The 18,857-nt window shown below is 43.1% G+C and overlaps 1 protein-coding gene across 4 annotated transcripts in view; it reads right to left on the bottom strand.

Moving 5' to 3' along the window:
• Nucleotides 1-3,731: 3,731 nt before the first annotated feature.
• The window catches only part of LOC119498285 (cAMP-specific 3',5'-cyclic phosphodiesterase 4B-like), a 57,964-nt gene continuing 42,838 nt past the window's right edge, over nt 3,732-18,857 (bottom strand). For 3 of the 4 annotated variants that reach the window (XM_037786993.1, XM_037786994.1, XM_037786995.1), the window contains 9 exons: nt 17,965-18,077; nt 9,769-9,862; nt 8,139-8,368; nt 7,959-8,057; nt 7,384-7,548; nt 6,936-7,035; nt 6,609-6,763; nt 6,176-6,481; nt 3,732-6,086 (listed from right to left, as the gene is read on the bottom strand). In XM_037786993.1, the coding sequence (XP_037642921.1) occupies nt 5,730-6,086; nt 6,176-6,481; nt 6,609-6,763; nt 6,936-7,035; nt 7,384-7,548; nt 7,959-8,057; nt 8,139-8,368; nt 9,769-9,862; nt 17,965-18,077 (1,619 nt within the window). In that variant the 3' untranslated portion in view covers nt 3,732-5,729. Of the gene's footprint in view, nt 6,087-6,175; nt 6,482-6,608; nt 6,764-6,935; nt 7,036-7,383; nt 7,549-7,958; nt 8,058-8,138; nt 8,369-9,768; nt 9,863-10,380; nt 11,496-17,964; nt 18,078-18,857 lie in introns of those variants that run through there. The other variant, XM_037786996.1, reaches the window with a different exon arrangement.

The raw sequence follows: 18,857 nt of genomic DNA, 5'->3' as shown, positions 1-18,857 counted from the left end.
CAAGATTCATCAACCCTAAAGAGAAAATCTTTTACTTTTAACGAGGGCCGTCAATTGATTAAAATAGTTAATCCTTATCTGTTCAAAATGCACCTTAAAGGGAGATTTGTCAAGTATTTAATATGTTTGGAAATCAATTAACAACATAAAACAATGCCAAATATTGTCCAGAAACCCTCACAGGTACTGCATTTAGCATAAAAAATATGCTCAAATCATAACATGGCAAATTCAAGCCCAACAGGCAACAACAGCTGTCAGTGTGTCAGTGTGCTGACTTGACTATGACTTGCCCCAAACTGCATGAATTAGTTACTTTTAACACATCGAGATACTAAGTTTATACATGAGAGCAGTGACGATGAGAATACATCAGTTAATGACTTCCTTACTCAGAAACCTAAAATCTTTAAAAGTCATCTCTGGCTTCGTGCCAATTCTACCCAGCAGCACGTATCCCAGATGCTTATCTGCTGCGGGTCAAGGTGCTCCCGGCCATGGGAGAGTGAATGCCCTGAGGGCGCAGCACATAGCTCCACTATCTCTAGTCTTCCTGTTTACACTGCTGGCTGGCTCAGTGTCCTGCAGCGAGCAGCTACTGAACTCAGATCAGTTACTGGTGTCACTGCAGGAAGATGACTGGAGGCTCAATCACGTTCAACCTCATTCTATCATTCTCCACCAGGTTTCCCGTCAGAATTGCTAAACTGGAACCGTGACGTCAATGAAAACCCACATCAGGCTATTATTGTAATTACTGACAATTAATTTTAATTGGTGGCCTGAATAGCGGGATTTCCCATCAACTGAATGACCTCCTGGCTCTGACACCAGCCTAACCAGTAGCTGCAGGTTTGAGAAAAAAATAGGTTCAAAATCTTTGTTTCCTTCTTGCACACAAACAAAGTCAGTTGTGTTGTCAAGTAGGGGTGTAAGAAAATATTGCGATATTATGTTTTGTGATTCTCAAAAACAATGTATTGGATTTTAAATAATTTAAAAAATAAATATAAAATGTACATGCAAAGATGAACTCAGTCAATACTTTATTTAATTTGGACAGAGATGCACCATCTCAGTGTATGTGTCCTCTCAAAGTAGTGCTATGATGTTGGATGTTACAGGGTATATGATAAATGCAGATCCCACTGTTCTGATTGCATGAAAACGTAAGCCTTTTTTTACTCAGATTTTATGCATATGTTGGTTTGTTCTTTATACTATGAAAATTTTCCTAAAATTAGATTAAAATAAATTGCAATATATCACTTTGCTTACAGTGTCGCAATATATCACAATGTATTGTATCGTAACTCTGTATTATGATACGTATTGTCTTGCCAGATTCTTGCCGATATACAACCTTATTGTGAAGGGCAGCTTTTATTAAAAGATAAAGTTAAAGCTGTTTTTATCTCATCGGATCTGGATTGCTATGTTTGTTTCATGTCTGCCTATCTTGGCTTCTTGGAAAAGAGATTTTTAATCTCAATGAGTCTTTACTCCTGGTTAAATAAAGGTTAAATACATTTTAAAAAAAAGTTATCAAAGCTTTTATCACCTCTCAGCTTGATTACGGTAATTCCCTGTACATGGGGTTGACCCGTTCCACAGTTTCTCTGCTCCAAATGGTTCAAAATGCAGCTGCTAGACTTTTAACTGGAACAAAGAAAAGGCAACGCGTCGCTCCTGTTTTGGCCTACCTGCATTGGTTACCAGTGAAATACAGAAAGCATTAAAGGGACTGTTTGTAACTTTTTAAGTGCATAAATGTTCCGGGTCGGGACACACGCGCGCTCGCATATGCATGCTCGCGTGTGGCTGAAGTCTCTGCTCCTCTGCCTGCTTGCCTTCACTAACACCGCGCGCGTTCTCGCTCCACCTCTAGATGTGCATGCGCGCTCACTACACACTGCAGAAGAGTTAGTTTAGCTCTGAGAATATCTAGTGAATGTACAGTGGACGTTTGTGCAGAAATAAATACTGCAGCTCCTCCAGAACAACAGAGGTTTTCCGTGTCTTGTGAAGTGACGGGGCTCCGCGGCGAAAAACATTATCACCGGCACCCGGTCGGAGGCGATAACGTTTCTCTTCCTGCTTCAGCCTCAAAGCCAACACTAGGATCAGCAGTGATTCATGGAGAGACCTTCGTCTGGTCAGCTAACATTACTGCCAAGCAGGTGAAATATAGAGTGATATTGTGGTTTTAGCTGACGTGTGTCGCCTCACTGTTTTGAGCGATGCTCGTTCATGTCTATGTAGAGCGAGCAAAGCGCGAGCCCGACGCTGACTTTCGTTGACTTAACGTCCACAGGTGTCGCTGTTAACAAGCATTTCTGAAAGTTACAAATAGTCCCTTTAAAGCTTGGGTTGGTAGTGTTCTTCAAAAACATTTGTTTTGTTATATTTGCTGAAATTCTCATTAGATCACGACAGCAATCAATAAATCAAACGCTCTGACAAAACAAGAGAAAATAAATCAGGTGTTTGTGGCTGTTGCAGGACTGTAATAAGCTTGTTCAATTATTTCTTTTCTACTGGCTAATGCTACTAGGTAATTTCATTGGAAAATAATTAGCAACCCTGGGTAGGGTTTTTCAGTTGGATAATTTACCAAATGGGTAGTTTCTCAACATTACCTAACCCAATCTTTAAATGGATTAGCTCCACTATTACTGACTTGCTAACCCCATATCCTGCTCTCAGGTCATCCTCACAACCTCTCAGTCCTTCACTCAAGCCTCAAAACCAGAGGTAACGGAGCTTTTTCTGTTGCTGCTCCCAGACCCTCAAATAGCCTCTCGTCCCATGTTGACAATTTAAAATCAAATTTAAAGACGCCACGCTTGCTTTTAGTTCAGCCTGATGTTTTTTGTCAAATCCCCTCTTAACTGATTTCAAACATCCTCTTACTGCTTTTTAAAAATTTGCTGTTGGTTTTATTCTAATTCTCCTAACTTCTTATTTAATCTTAACCTTTCTTTTGTTTTATTGTTTTACATGATGTATTATTGTTTTTTTATATATCTTTAGTTATGTATCAGGTATACGAAACTAAAGACAAAACAATAAAAAAACAATAATACAACAAACAATAATATTGACGCAGATCCTAACTCATCTGCGTTGACTGGAAAGTACCAGTAGTTTTTAAATGTGTTATATAAATAAACTGACTTGATTTGAACACAGTCCTGGGAAACACCTGGCTGTCGTTTAGTGAAATAAAAAATTCCAACACTTTAAATCACTCCAGGTTGATAAAAAAGATATATAAATAAAAATAAAATAAAAAAATAAATATCTATCTCTCTATATCTATATCTCTATATATTATATTTATATAAATAAATATATATTTAGATAATAAATATAAATATATACATAACTCATCTGCCTTGACTGGAAAGTACCCGTTTTTTAAATGTGTTATATAAATAAACTGACTTGATATGAACAGTCCAGGGAAACACCTGGCTGTCGTTTAGTGAAGTAAAAAATTACAGCATCATCACTCCAGGTTGATAAAAAATATATATAAATAAAAATAAAACAAAAATAAATATCTATCTATCTATCAATCTATCAATCTATATATATATATATGTATATATATATATATTAATATATAAATATATATATAATATACATTTATATTTACATATTTAAATAAATGACTAATTCTTATAATGTTTTTGCTAATGTGATTGAATAACACGTAGACCAGAAAATTCTGTAATACATGCCCATTTTAATAATCTGATAGAAAACATTTGTTGAGCACAACATACACCATTTTACAGTATTATATTGTGAGGAAAAACACTGAAAAAATATATTTGAAACTGTCATATATTTCAGCAAATATTACTATCGCTGTACAATGACCCGTCACCGTACACAATATACTGCAGTAAATATTCAGCCTTCATACTCCGCCAGGAACAAAAAAGACAAAAAACAAAACTTCTTCTGCACCTCACGCGAGGCGCTGTTGGTTCAGACTGTACAAACATTTCAAATTGTCAAAAAATTAAGCTGCATAACTTCATGTTACGGTCGTATAGCAAAAACAGCTTTGCTAAATACATTAAAACAGAACCACCAGACAAAAAAATTCAGTCGAACTGTGATTTGACACGTGGTAGTGCATATAAATAAGAACAAATATACAGGGAATATTAACAATATCAATATTATCATATACAAGGAGAAAGATAATAAATACACTGTTACAAACAGCTGAAGGGTCGGCAAGACACAGCCGGGTGCAACGAGATTGTGCAACTCTGTGACCACTTACACACACACGCGCTCACTCACATGCACACACACAAACACACCCCACCCACCCTATACTCTGAAGGTTGCACCTTACATTGTGGTACCTTTAAGGTAGTGTTGGACAGATCAGCAACCAGCTGCCTAGCTGTCGACATATTCAAAGTGCTGGAATACAAACTACAATTATTACTATTACTAACAGGTGTCTTTTTAAATGTGCACACAGTCTTACAGTCATTCAAAGTCACCGTTTAAAGCCTATTCACGAGAACGTGAGCTAATGAAACGGGGGAGTTAACAAGGTGGAAACGGATTTCCCATACGGGGATATCTCAGCACAACACAAGGTGAGGAGATTTCTAACCTTTATTTTAGATATTTTTGGTGGAATTTCACTCAATAATTGGCTTTCGTTTGCCTGAACTCTTCATCCAGCTACACAACGACGTCGTCAGGGACCAATTTGACTTCTGTTCGGAAGTTTGATTTGTTCCACTGGTGACTCTTGAAGCGTGAGATCACACTCTTCAGAGGCAGCAGTGAAATCATCAAGGTGCTTTCTTTACAGGATCTTTGGACTTTTTGGAATCAAAAATACAAAATGTTTTTCAAGAAATTTGATCCATGAGTTATTTAAATTGCAAAATGAATTATTGGAGAATAAAACAAAAAACAGCTCAATGAATCTTATTATTTTGGTTTTACATGTTTACTATAATGTAAATTACTGATGCTTTCCACGCTCTCTTTGTCCTATGCCACAAAGTGCAAAATGTGCTGGGAAGTCGTCTGATTTTAGAAATACATCCGCTGAATGAGCTTGTACTATTGCCAGAACATTAGGAAGACTGTGTGAGAGAAATGTGTCCTTTTATGTAGAAAATCCGACACATTTTACAGCTACATGAATGTGTTCAATAAATAATATTTAAAAAATAAAAATAAACACATACAAAAAGACTGTTGTTAAAAAAAGGCACACAACTTTTCTCTTTTTTTCATAGACAAGTGTTAGAAAAAACTACTTAGGGTACAAATAACTTGCTGTCCAGTAGTTTTTGGTTGGACACTTGGCATCCAATCCCATCACAATACAAATAATCGAAATGAACATAAAAAAAACGTCCTGAAGTGCAAGTTTTTTTTACTAGTCCCAGTACGCGGATACATATTGTCCACTTCATCTTCTTTGTCTGTGAGATTCAGGCCTGCCTCGGCAGTCTGACAGTAGTCCCTTCTTTAAAGAACACGCTGCTTCCAGCTCCCTTCTAGGGCGCTCAAAAACAGGGTTTCCAAGCCTCGTATGCAGGGGTGCCCCACATGCAGTCAGGCCCTCTTTGCCAGGCAGCTCCAAAGAGCCACATTGCAGGATTGCTCTACTGCAATAAAATGAATTCAGCCACAACAGCAACACTTGCTGCTCTCCCAGAATGCCACCAGTTCAGCTATGTTGCCGTTGGCGAGACTTCACACGTCGTCATTTCAACCTCATCTAAGGGATGGGGCTGGAGTACTACGTCGTCCGTCGTCTCCATCATCTCCCTTTCCCCACTCTGTCCATCCTGGTCATCTAGCGTCAGCTCAAACTGAAATTTACTCGTCACAGATCCGCCCTCCAGCTCCCCGTGCAGGCCGCCCTCGCCGTCGCTGCTGTAGAAGGGAGGGGAGGGACTCTGGGGGATCATGCTCTGGTACCAGTTCCTGTTGTCCTCCAGCGTGTCCAGGATGTCCTGGGCGTCAGGGTGGACCAGGTCGGCCCACGTTTCCCACAGAGGGTGGACGATGTAGTCAATGAAACCAACCTAGAAACAACAACAAGATGTCATGATGTCAGTCAAAATAACCACTGTATTAACTATTTTTTGAGCAAGACGTGGAACGCGTTCTCTACCTGTGTCCTCTCCACTGAAGCTGTGTGTTTGTCACACATCGGACTGATCTCCATCCCTCGCTCCCTCTCCCTGTCTCCCTGGTGGAAGAACTCATCCATGATCCTGTCCGTCCACTGCCGGTAGATATCCAGAGGTTTGGTGGGGTTGCTCAGGTCCGCGCAGTGAACCATGTTACGCAAAACCTGCATCCTGTCGGTGTAGTTGTCCAACAGCAGGACTCCAGAGCTGGTCACTTTCTTGGTTTCCACCATCGTCTTCAGATTAGCCAGCAGGCTCATGTGTTTCGACATATCAGTTGCCAAAACCTGAATGAGAGAATAACACGGAAGGTTATGTAAGAGATAATTAAGGGAGGTGAAGCGATAATGCAGCCAAGTCATCAGACTGAGAAGCTAAAGCTGGCATCAGATAGATATGAAGGCGTTTCCTCACCATGTCTATGACCATCCTCCGGAGAGACTGCTTCTGCTTCTTGTTGAGGTTTTGGAAGATGTCGCAGTTGTCCTCCTGCAGCAGTTTGAAGCCCACGGCCAGGTGGTGGTTCTCCAGCACTGACTCATCGTTGTACATCAGAGCCAGCTCGGAGTCTAAAGGCAGAGAAATGACAGGAAGAGAGAAATTAAATTGGAGCTCTAGCTTTTTAAACTCAGGTCAGGTAGCTATGGTAACCATGCAATGTGAGACCATTAAAACCATGGAAATATTTCTGTTGCAAATGTAGACTAAATAAATATGGACGACCAGTAAAAGAGGACTTACTGGTGTTGATGAGGAACTGGTTGGACACTCCTGGGTGGTCCACGTCGTGAATGGCCGCAGCGAAAATGGCTGCCAAGATCTCAAGATCTGTGAAGACCGCCTGAGGAAGGAGGAAGGAGAATAAAAAAAATAAGAGATGAGCTTCACAGTCCATGAACTAGCCAAACAAGGTAAGGTATCAGACAATAGTTTGATGCCGATCCTTCAGCGTGTCAGCCTCTCCGACATGCCAATTATGCCAATACTTGTGACAGTGCCAATGCTCATTAAATACCGCTTAATAGCTTGAGAAAAAAGGTGCGTGCAATGGTGCAACACTTTAACGTGGTCACATGTCAATCACACAAATAACAAGAACTTAATTAAAGGCTAATTTAACAACAACAACAAAAAGCAAAGAAATGTATAAATGTAATTTGCAGGGTCAATATTGGAGAAAGTGACTCACATCCAGTGCGGGGGTTGACAGGAGGATGTGTGTGGACTGGGCTACGTCAGCGGCGTGCAGGCTGTTGTGGTAGGCCACGTCGGAGTGATAGTGGCCCTCCAAGGTCAGCATGAACGTCACGAAGGTGTCTGTTGGAATCTTGAACGTCCTCATCAGGTCTCGCTCCTGCATGCCACACAAGAGGAAGAAGAAAATGTGAACAAAAACAAAGACAGGGACATTCCTGACTGAAGATGTCACAGCGCATTTCTTTTCAAACACTTCCTACAGCCGATGTATCCGCCAGCAGACTAGCTGATCTTGACCTTAAAATCAATTCTTAAACCGTATTTCGGCAAATTGTGATTCATACACTACAGAAGGGGGCTGAAAATGAAAACAGTTTGCTCTCCTGCCAGGATGATTCACAACTAGAAATCAATTTGTAGCGCTAATGTCCCTCTAGCAGATGTCCCTGTAGTGATACTGACAGCTAAACGTAAAGGAGAACATACTGTGAGCGCATGCCTTCTATAGCGGCGTGTGTGAACGCTTTCACACTTTTGATGAGGAGAATGAAGAGGCGAGGCACTGACCTGAAAGATGCTGTACATGATGCACGTGAGCGGTCGGTTGTGGGAGTGCTCGGCCACTTGGAAGATGTTCAGGCCCCATTTGTTGATGTTCTCCAGGTCCTGTTAGAGAAGACGACTGTGAGTGTCTCAGCCAATCACACCACTTTCAGGTTATTTAGATATATATTTTGTGCTGCTTACCTTCGACAGCAGCTCCTCTTGGTCCGTCTTGACCCCGAAACGATTGCTGGTGCTTCCAGAGATGCTGGGCGTGTTGCTGACCTTCCTCACCCCGCTGATCTTAGTCATCATCCCAACCTGCTGTTGTTGCTGTTGCTGTTGCTGCTGCTGCTGCTGCTGCTGCTGGTGGTGCTGCCTCCTCTTCCGCAACTTAGGAATTGGTAACGGAAGCTCCAACTCATTCTGCTTGTCTGAGGAATAGAAGAAGACACAAAAAAAGATTGAAAAAGGTGCTTTTCAGTTACTCCAGAGACAAAAAGGGACTCGGCTAGGAGATGATGTATAAGCATCCCGGCTGGTACAGAGTAAACTAAGTTAACACAGGGAGATAGTTGACCTCTCACACCTACGTGACAACACGTTACAGCTGCACTGACAGCTGTTTAATTAGAAAGCGATCCTTCAGTTACAGTTTACTTGGCTAAAAATAAATTCCTCTTGACAGTGAAAAAGCAGAAGACTAAGAATTTCAAGAAGTGCAGCTGAGATGTTATGATGATATCTGACGATGATCAAGTGGGCCGTGCATTCTGAGAAACTGAGCCCTGTTGAAACAATAACAATCCACAGAATCGTGGAAAGCTGGCTCACGTTAGGCCAAAATGTTTACGTCATGTATTGGTTAGTGTGCGGGTCTGTGTGGTGCGTGTGATTCAGTCCGTCTGCTGGCTGAACGAGATCCTCGCATGCAGCCGACGGCGTGCGTGTGTGTGTGTGAGTGCTGAATATGTGCACCACATGCACCGCAGCGAGAGAAACATGCGTATCTCAGCTGCATCCTCCACAGAGCACAGGAAGGCAATGATGTCATTACACTTGACAGGTGCTGCCGACAACAAAAACCACTGAGCTTCAAAGATGAGCCGAGTTTGCGCTCTTGTGTTTGTGTCTCTCCTCCCCGAGCTGCTCTATCGTGCAGAAATCTCTGTCACTGCACCACTTCTATTGTTAGGGAGAGGTGCAGTTTCTTTCACCGTGCATCCAGCCTCTCTTCTCTTTTAGGTTTTTTGCCGAGAAGATGGAGGCGTGTTTACAAGTAGAACATTGCACGGAGCCCTGATAAGCTGGCTGGTCTGGGTGTATGCTACGCTGGTGGGGGAGTTGGATGGGAAGCTGGAAAAGCTGAAGGGCAGACTGGCTGTCCGTGAGTCATGAAACGCCGCCGGGCTTTCTAAGAGACAAGGAAACGCTGCTGTCCTCCTGATGAATAATGCAGCGTCTATCTGGACCTGGTGGCACTGCATGCACACAAACATTCTCCCTCTCCTCCGCCCACCTCACTGCCCCTAATCTCTCCAGAGGGAAGTCTTCCCCAAGTATACCCCCCCCCCTCTCTTCATCCTCCCTCCACATCTCTGCAGTCAGAGCGAGGGGACTCTCTGTCCCCCCCTCCCCTCCAGACCAGATCAGGCTGGTTTGAGAGCAGTGGAGCACACCAACTACGGGTTTCTCCGCTACTTAGCAGATGCTTTGGGTAACCTCTCAACCTCTGCCAACATATAGACTGTATGTGCCATTCCTGAAGGATGTCGGCTCATTTAAGCACTTATGCAACTCGTGTCTGTGTGTGAATGTGTGCTGCAGTGCTCACCTAGGAAGGTGTTGGAGATGTACTCTGACACTTGGTTGCCTGAGCGACTCATCTCCGACAGGTGGCTCAGCTCCCGGTTCAGCATCCTCTTGAACTGGAGGCACAGAGATAAAAAAATACATGAGGTTAAATGATCTATACAACAATAATACACATTCATTTATTAATTCCACTGCTGTTTCCAAGCAGAGGAATACAGCATTTCCTGTTGTTTTCCACTGGTATATGTCCCATGAGAACATGGCCTCTGTTTTTTTTTAATGCGCCATATAAGGTCTGTGTTTATGTCTTCTCTGTGCGGTTTGAGTTAGCCACTAAGACACTTGACTCCCGAGCATTTTTCAACAAACAAAATACAGTGCATACTATACAAAATACAGTCATAATGTTTATTTGCAGGGAAACAAAATGCGCCAGTTTTTCCTCAGTGCACTGCACGCCACCACTGAGCTAGAGCAGGATGACACAGTCTAATCTAATCAAAGACATCCAAGTGTGCAATTGAAACACGTAAAAAATCAATGAGACATTTCACCAGCTGCAGTGAAAAGACATGAATACATATGTGCATGCACACAGTCCCAATCATGCCAGCTCTCCTCCGGGACACACCTTGATGTATCCCCAGGACACAGAGAACAGGTAGTTGGCCTCAGGCATGGTGCTGAGCTGTGCTGAGCCCTTGGCGCTCCCCAGCAGAAGCCCTGTACGCTCCTCTCTGAGTGGACCCCCAAGGCTGAGCTCAGCCGTGCAACCTGGAGCACAAAGCGCCACAGAATCCCCGCCTTCCACCCGGTCGACTACGGTAAAAACGCCCCAGCTGAAGTCTCTAGAGAGGGGCTGTGGCGGACCCCTACATCCCCGGCCAAATGCGCCTCCTCATTGCGTCCCTGCCCGCTGTTTTCCAGGATCACAAGCCGCTGGCGAGAGTGATGGAATCCCCCTGGACGCAATCAATATTTCCTTTCCTTTCCTTCTCTTCTCGCTGCCTCTGTCCGTCTCTCTAAACCTCGTTCTCTTCCTGCCACCATCCAAATGTTATCTGGTGACATGCACCGGGGGGGAATTCCAGCCTTCCCAAGCCCAGATTGAGCAAGGCAGGGAGGAAGGGCAGGCTCGGAGACAGAGGGAGAAAGGAAAGGAGGGACGGAGAAAGGCGGCGAGGATGAGGAGGAGGAGGGGAGTGCGCTCTAGCTGTAGAGTCCCCTGTGGCAGACAGGCTCTCTCTCTCTCTTTGCCTCCCACCCTTGCTAAACACTGAGCCATGCACAGCACTGCAGAAAATCTGAGTTAGGAGAATCCCCCCACATCTTTCTCTCTCTCTCTAGCGATTTCTCTCTTTCTCCCTCACTCCTGTGCTCTCTGCAAACCCCCTCCCACCGTCTCTTTCCCCTCCTCACCCCACCTCGGTTTCCCTCCCTTCTCCATCGGCTCCCCCTGCTCAGTAATGCAGAACAGATCCAGCGCATACTGCGCAATGTGATGCTTCAAAGCACCAGAGCGTTTATCACATGGCTGAGGAGACGCCGGGTATTAATTCACCAGATTGGGGTTTCTTTTTGTACATTTCAGGAGTACATTACAGATCATTTCAAAAGACCTGTCCTTGTTCTCAATTTTAGTTTATTGTCTACAGTATACAGAGTTTTCAGTCTGCCGCCCACCAGTGTGCCACAAATTGCACGACAACCTGAACGCCATGGCAACAGAGTCACGTGGCCCCCCACCCCTCTCCATCGTTCTCACGGTGGTCCCCCAACTCATGGCATCACATACATACACAAGCATGTACAACCACACACACATTCAAAACAAAATCTGTAGCAGAGCTGCACTGGATTGACACAACTAGGCCAGACATTGTGAAAACACACAATCACAGACACCGTTTCTGTTAAAGAGGCAGATTCTGATGCAAAATGGCTTTTATTGTCAAGAAACAGAATGTAAATGCTAATGTGTAATAATGCTAATGCAAAACCACGTCCTAATCTTTATAATGCAATAATATAATGTCCTGTTTTTATAATGTCTTCAAAAAAACTCAGCCATGATTATGCCTTTTTTATTTTATTTCTGACAATGGGGTCTTTTTCTCTCCTGGTCTCACCAGCTGTCTAATAGCTGTCAAGCAGACAGCTAACATCTACTCTTCTGTGAAACTTGAATACCACTTTCAAAGCGTTGGCTGCACTCAAAACGCAGACTGCCAGAGGCGGTCCATAAAAAAAATCAAAGAGAGCTCGTAAAGGACAAAAATGTGAGCTTGGAATCAGACAGCTTTACTCCATTCAAAGGGAAACTTGTAATTGATCCTTTAAAGCAGCGGAGCAATTTGTGCAACCTCTAGGAAATGAATCAAGCACAGAGACACATTTCAGCCACCCGGGGTCATGAAGTTCATTTCAGACGCACAAGCTTACGCTCAGGGCACGGTGACGAGCCTATGAGTGCGTTCGGGGCAATAGATTACTCAATGCATGGCAGTAAGTCATACTTCCTTTGACGTTAGCACAGAGTGTGTTCACACTCAGAACAAAGCCTGCTCTTAGGTAATAGAGAAGTTTCATAAACTCATGGTTAATTCTCAGAACATGATGAGCGGATGCCTCATAAAGTTTGAATATTCAAAATAGGTGCACACTGGAGTCATTGTCTGGCAAAATAGCAATGAAAATGATTATTTGGGTGTAAACCAAAACATCTAAACTCATTTAAACCAAAAAAAACCAATGGTAATCTATTGAGTGGTTGGTAGGCTTTGGAATCCACCACCTTAATTAACACCAAAAAAGTTAATTTCACTACTGTTTTGTCTTGAATCCTAAAACAAACCAGCCAAAATAAGACAAGAGCATCTCAATATAATGGGTAAAAAAAAGAAGCAAACTTAATTCAATATTGAATCATGTTTTCAAAAGAAGTGACCTCAGATTAAACCACTTCATGTATTCTATCATTAACTCTCTGTACGGCAGACCAAACTCCCACAGCACAATGCAAGCGGCTCCACAACTAACTCACCTTTTTCCATGTTGAAAGAATCCCCATGTTCTGCTTCTGCTTCTCAGACCAAAGTCCCATTGTCGCTCAATGAAAACCAACGAAAACCCGAAAAGAAATCCTGTAAAGTTTGACGAGCAATAACTCAATTGCTCATGTGCGTCTCAGACTCTGCCTGCTTCCTCTCACTGTTCTCTGTTCTCTGTTCTCAAGTGGAGTCATACAGGAAACATATAGCGATAAAGACTTGACTGACTGGCCTAACAGTCTAACAAGAGGCCGCTGGCTCCTCCCTCCGACACAGGCCCGAACAAGTGACTCCACCTACTTCCCTTTTTTACTTGATAGAGTAGTTTACTAAAGGTCATCTGTTGGCATGCTTCTTCTTAACGTGGCCTCAGGGCATCCAACACCAAACACACCTGAGCTCATCACTGAAAAGTCCCAGATAACAAGTTCAGCGATGCGGAAAAAAACAAATTACATGTCTGTATTCCTTTGGAACTCTTTAAAGTTGACTCAGTCCTTACAGCACACTCTGTCCTTGACTGGAAGCACACAGAGAAAGAAAGATGATTGCACAGGAAGAGCTTGATCTCACATTGCAATACCTCGAGTGTGTAATCTGACAAAGCCCAGAGTGAACCAATGCTGCTTCTGTCCCCTGTGTGGCTGTTTACAGTGTCAACACACAGTTTAGTATCGTCAGAAAGACACATTTCCAAGAAAAACTAGATAAGAGTTGTGTTACAGTAAGAGCAGGTTTCATATTTACCTTTCTCATTCTGGCTTATTTTCCATGATAACAGCAGATTACAGAGGTAAAACTGTTTAATTACAATTAGGCACCATAATCACTAGTGCAGCCTGTCTGGTCTGCTCACCACCCTCTCAGTCAAACCGAATCACAACACTATAATTTAATGTCCATTACCCCTGCTGCAGCTACAGGCCCACCGCTACATCTGTTTCAATCATTTTGTCATTTTTTCCCCCTCTGAAGATGGCGGCGCTTCAAAGCCGAAGTGACCACACGTGAGTTAAAGTTTCCTATACTCGCTCGCGCTCTGCTCTGGGGGCTCGCTCGCACGCGAACCTGCAGAGCGCTGAACTCCTCTAACTGGATTCAGATGGCGGTGTTTGTCCAAGGCCGTCACCGGCATCGGCGTGGATGTGTGGCGAGGCTAATGATAGTGAGGGGCAGGGGAGCAGCTCCCCCCGCTCTGAGGTCACAGCGACCAGGGCTGGCGGTCAGCAGGGTGTGTGGTCCCCGTAGCCCCGGATACACCTGTGCCCTTGGACACCGAAACTGGAGACACCCTGGGTTTTGATCGTGGGCTCAATTACATCCTCTCTGGTTCCGAAAAGAAACGGGCTCTTTGTCAAACATCACGTCATATAAAATGCTGGGAAGAAAGCAAAAAGCCTGCAGAGGCTGCTTTAATAGTGCAGTAATGAAACCGTATGTGACACCAGTTCTGCAATAAAAACATGAATGGACCAATAAATGTTTTCTTTTTCGTTCCTGTAAAATTGCACAACAAAATAACAAGTACACTGACAAATCTGTAACATCATAAACTGTTGAACCTCCGTTCTTTCAAACAACATCATTGGTCAACAATGCTTAGTAGTGCTGCTGGGTCATACTGGCAGTACTCTGACTCAGGGCGAACAATGTGCCCGGCCGGCCCGACCGAGCGGCTGCGCTGCTGTGCGCCTGCAGGGCCTTGTGCTCATTGTCTTGAAAGTCCCAGTGACGCGGTTGCCTGTAAAGACACAACCTGGCTGCATGGTCAAAGCACAGCTATTGTCGTCTGGTAACTAGGGAGCAGAGGAGAGGGGGAAATAAAGAGACAGGAAGCTGGTGTCACGGTCACAGTCACCCGTTACGGTCTGACAACACCCCTCCCCATCCCAATCCTCCCTCAGACCACAGTGTAGAACACAGACGGAAATGGACAACGCCACCCTGGGTGTTTAAAATCTGACGCCGCCGTACAGTCTCCACTGTCTGCGTGGGGGTTGAGTAATACTGGCCACTGTATAGTAATTTGGTTGGGCTCCACACAAATGAAATACGCACGCAGAACACTCATCAAAGCAAAGGGAAGTAATTAGTCCTAAATAGCTGCTCTGTGTTGTCTTGAAGCACCACAATGTGTTTATTTAGATTCATTTAAACCAGAAAGCAGACTTTGTTTTAAAGATAAAAAAGAACATGTTGGATTTATCTAATCTGTCATGCCAATTGATGAGAATAGATGCTTTATCTTCTTAGTCACACTAGCAGGGATGGCAACATCTATTTGTCTAGTGTTTTGCACATTCATGGTACCCAGAGGACGTTCCAATGACTTTGGCGATCCCTCGACCAGGGTTATTATAGTAACCTAAAACTGAAATAAGCAGTGAAAAATACTGTTAGTAAACTTAAAATAAATCCTTTAAAAAACAAACTAAAACTAAATTTCCTTGTTAAAAACTAATAAAAATGAACAAATTCATTCCAGTTTTAGTTATTTAGCTATAATCTATCACTACAGAGAAAAGGAGTAGGTATGAATCTTCGTCAACTGTCGTGACGTTGATCCACAGAAACTGAACGGACCTGACCTTCCAGGAGACGGCGCTATGCCGCAATTGCTTCACATCGGACTCTAAAGTAACGAGAAGATTAAACATTATGGCCGTTCCTACACAGCTCTAACCATGTATTCTGTACGTACTGTATATGTGGCTGCATACTTCTGAGACATTATAGCTTGCCCTGACAAAAACAAACTAAAAACTACTGTAAAACTAACTGCATTAAAACTAAACCTTTCTGAAAAACTAAAAACTAAACTAAAACAACAAACAAACACACTAAAAACTAAACTTAAATGAAATCGAAAAGTCAAAACTAAAATAAAAACTAAATGAAAATTAAAAACTATTGACACAACAGTGTGTTGAACGACACTACACAAGTTGGGTATGTAGTGCATATTATGCGACTTTGAACGCAGCCCAAATGTTAGCATGCTAACACGCTGAACTAAGATGGTGAACATGGTAAATATTAAAACTGCTAAACCTGAGCATGCTAACATCGTTATTGTCAAGAAAATATTTCAAATAAAGTCAATATTGGCTAACTTCAAACTTCTAACTTCGTTATTTACATGTTATTCCATTAATGGGCAGAATGTATGTAGCAATGCAGTTGATGCAGTTCAGTATGTTCAAGTGTAGCCACTTGTCAACAAGCGCTAGATCCGAAGCATTTAGCTTGGTAACATTTGTGTTGGCATTTCTAGTTTCCTGACATGTTAGTAGGTGAAATTTATTATTATTATTTATTTATGGAAACATTTGTTGCAATGCATAAATGTTTGCTCTGACACAAACTTTACCACATAACATCAGCCACTGCTGTAGCCCTACTTCCTGTTAAAAAGCAGACACACATACACATCAAAGATATGACCTTGCCCTCTCCATAGCTAATGAAAGAACATTAATATAAAAGGAGAATAAATTGAGTATTGAGCTTTGAGTGCTGGCAGCCTCAGCAACACAAAGAGCAATGAAGATACTGCCCGGCACAATGTACCTGTAAATGGTAAATGGACTTACATTTATATAGCGCTTTTCTATTTTTCCGACCACCCAAAGCTCTCTACATGTCAGCATTCACCCATTCACACACACATTCATACACTGGTGGCAGAGGCTGCCATGCAAGGCGTCAACTTTGCCCATCAGGATCGGATCTAATCTAAATACTCATTCACACACTGATGGTTAAGCCTTTTGGAGCGATTTGGGGCTAAGTGTCTTGGACACTTTGACAGCCGGGGATCGAACCACCGACCTTCCCATTGGTGGACGGCCTGCTATACCCTCTGAGCCATAGCCACCCCATTACTCGTTTTGAATATGAAGATAAGAAAAACAGTGGAATGTACCTTTAAAGCCAGTATGAACTTTCTTCTAACAAGTCCTAATTTTCTCTGTAAATCTTAAACTATAGTCTAGACACCAACGGATGTCTGTCAGTTAAGTGTGACCTTTTATGATGACATCACTTGAGAAAGTAGACCAATGTCCCACTGAGCTCAACATTACAACAGAGCCAACATCCACACCTCACTAGAGTGAATGAAAAAAGCATCTGTGTGGTGACTAAATCATACTGAATGTTCATCTGATGTTCAGTTCAGCTCATGTGTCATCAGGTACTTCCAATAAGGAAGGACAGAACAGAACAGAGCTTCCATGGAATGCAGGTAAGCATGCTATTTACAGGAAACAGGAAGTCACTATGCAAAACAAGTTTTTCTTTTTTCTTTTTACAGGAGATCCATAAAATGATGATGCCAGCTCATATAAAACCACAGAGCGGCTGTTACTTTGCAAGTGCGTCAATGTGGCAAAAAGCTATTTACATTTTGCATACACTCTGCAAACTGACAACCACACTGGCAACAAAGACCAATTGTGCAGCTGTGTACAAGTCAGTCAGGTCACCATAAACAAGGTCATCAGTCTTGATATCTTGTCTTCTGACAGCGTATTACAGAATACTTACCGTGATAATGATAATCATGTGACATTGAACAGCTTTTAGATCTACTGTAATATCGAACCTGTGAAATGATCGTCTTTGCTCTAAATCTTTGTTAATTTGGGTTTGGTGAGACTGTATAGTGGCGGTGGGCTGTGTGCGTGGGAGGTCTTATGGTGAACGCTGTCTCAGTGGATAGAGCAGGTAATGACCGTTAAACATCTATTAAGATTTTAAGTTGCACTGTAAGATGTGATCTGAAATATAAGTCATTAAGAGCATTTTCGTTTTTATATGATAACTTTTTAAACTTGCAATTTGGAGATTAAAAAGTTCCTATGTGAGTCGATAAAATCGCCTGACCTCTTGGGATTTTGAAGAGGCACCATTCACCTGAGATCCCTCTATACATGATGCATGATTCACTTCAGATAATTGTCTAAAAAAGTGTCAGTAAAATGTTTTGTTTTGAAGAGAAATGTATTTTGCATAACAAGCAGCTCAAATGAAAATCAACTTCATAACTCCATAAATAAAATACCCATCCATCAGACATTTTAAAAGTCACATCCTTCTGGATGCAAAAACTTCCTAGCAACCTCACAAATGCACTGTTTGCACACATAATAATATTGTCCTACCTTGTTGGAGGCCATGTCGCTGACAGAGCGGTAGGTCTGGATGGTCTCCAGCTGGTCCAGACACCAGTCCAGCTCCTCCATGGTCTCCATAGCCAGCTTCTGGTAGGACTCATCTGCCAACAGACACATGGACACGTAATCAGGCCTGAGAGGATCCATGTCCATAGCGGAGTCCCCCGACACCATGCGTGGAGGTACGAGGGTCCCGGCGTGGCTCGATCTCACGGAGGACTGGCCCGCAGGACATCCGGGAGACGCAGAGGAAGAGGGGGGGGTGTGCACACACAGCTCCTTCATCTTGTTATGCTCTACCGCCCCAAGAAAGTTGAGGGAAGTCGTACTCTCAGACAAACTGAGAGGCTAGAGTTACTGTTTGCAGACTCTTTCTCCCTCTGTTAGTCTCTTTCCCTCGCTCTCGTGGGCTCTTCAAACCCTTTTCCACTCCGTCTGGTTCCCTCCGCCCCTTCTTGGGCTCCCTCTCCTTCACTTATCCCCCCTCTCAGTATCACTCTGCTGCCTCCTGCTGTCTGCGACCCCCCCTCCCCTCCCATTTAAACACAAATGATGTGTACATACAGGTACAGTACACAAACCCACTGCCTGATGAGGGGCTTTTGGTGAAAGAGTCCCATCTGGCTTTGCTTGTTTATCATGATGACCCAAACAAATGCATCTGTATATCCACTATATTAAAGCTGTGGGGAGAAGAAGAAGAGGAAGAGAAAGGGGATGGAGAAAAACCTACATCAATTTATTGGATGCATTTTGTCACTGCTGCAAAGACATGCGCTCCAACTCCCTCCACTCCCGATGACTTCCTCTCTGAAACATGCAGACCACTTCAAGGCTGTACTCTGCTGAACTGCTGCAGCACACCACACCACCAATGCTTC

This window comes from Sebastes umbrosus, chromosome 12 (genome assembly GCF_015220745.1).
Source record: "Sebastes umbrosus isolate fSebUmb1 chromosome 12, fSebUmb1.pri, whole genome shotgun sequence".
Classification (NCBI taxonomy): Eukaryota; Metazoa; Chordata; class Actinopteri; order Perciformes; family Sebastidae; genus Sebastes; species Sebastes umbrosus.
Note: the sequence above shows the minus strand (reverse complement) of the source record. Positions and strands in the feature narration are given on the sequence as shown.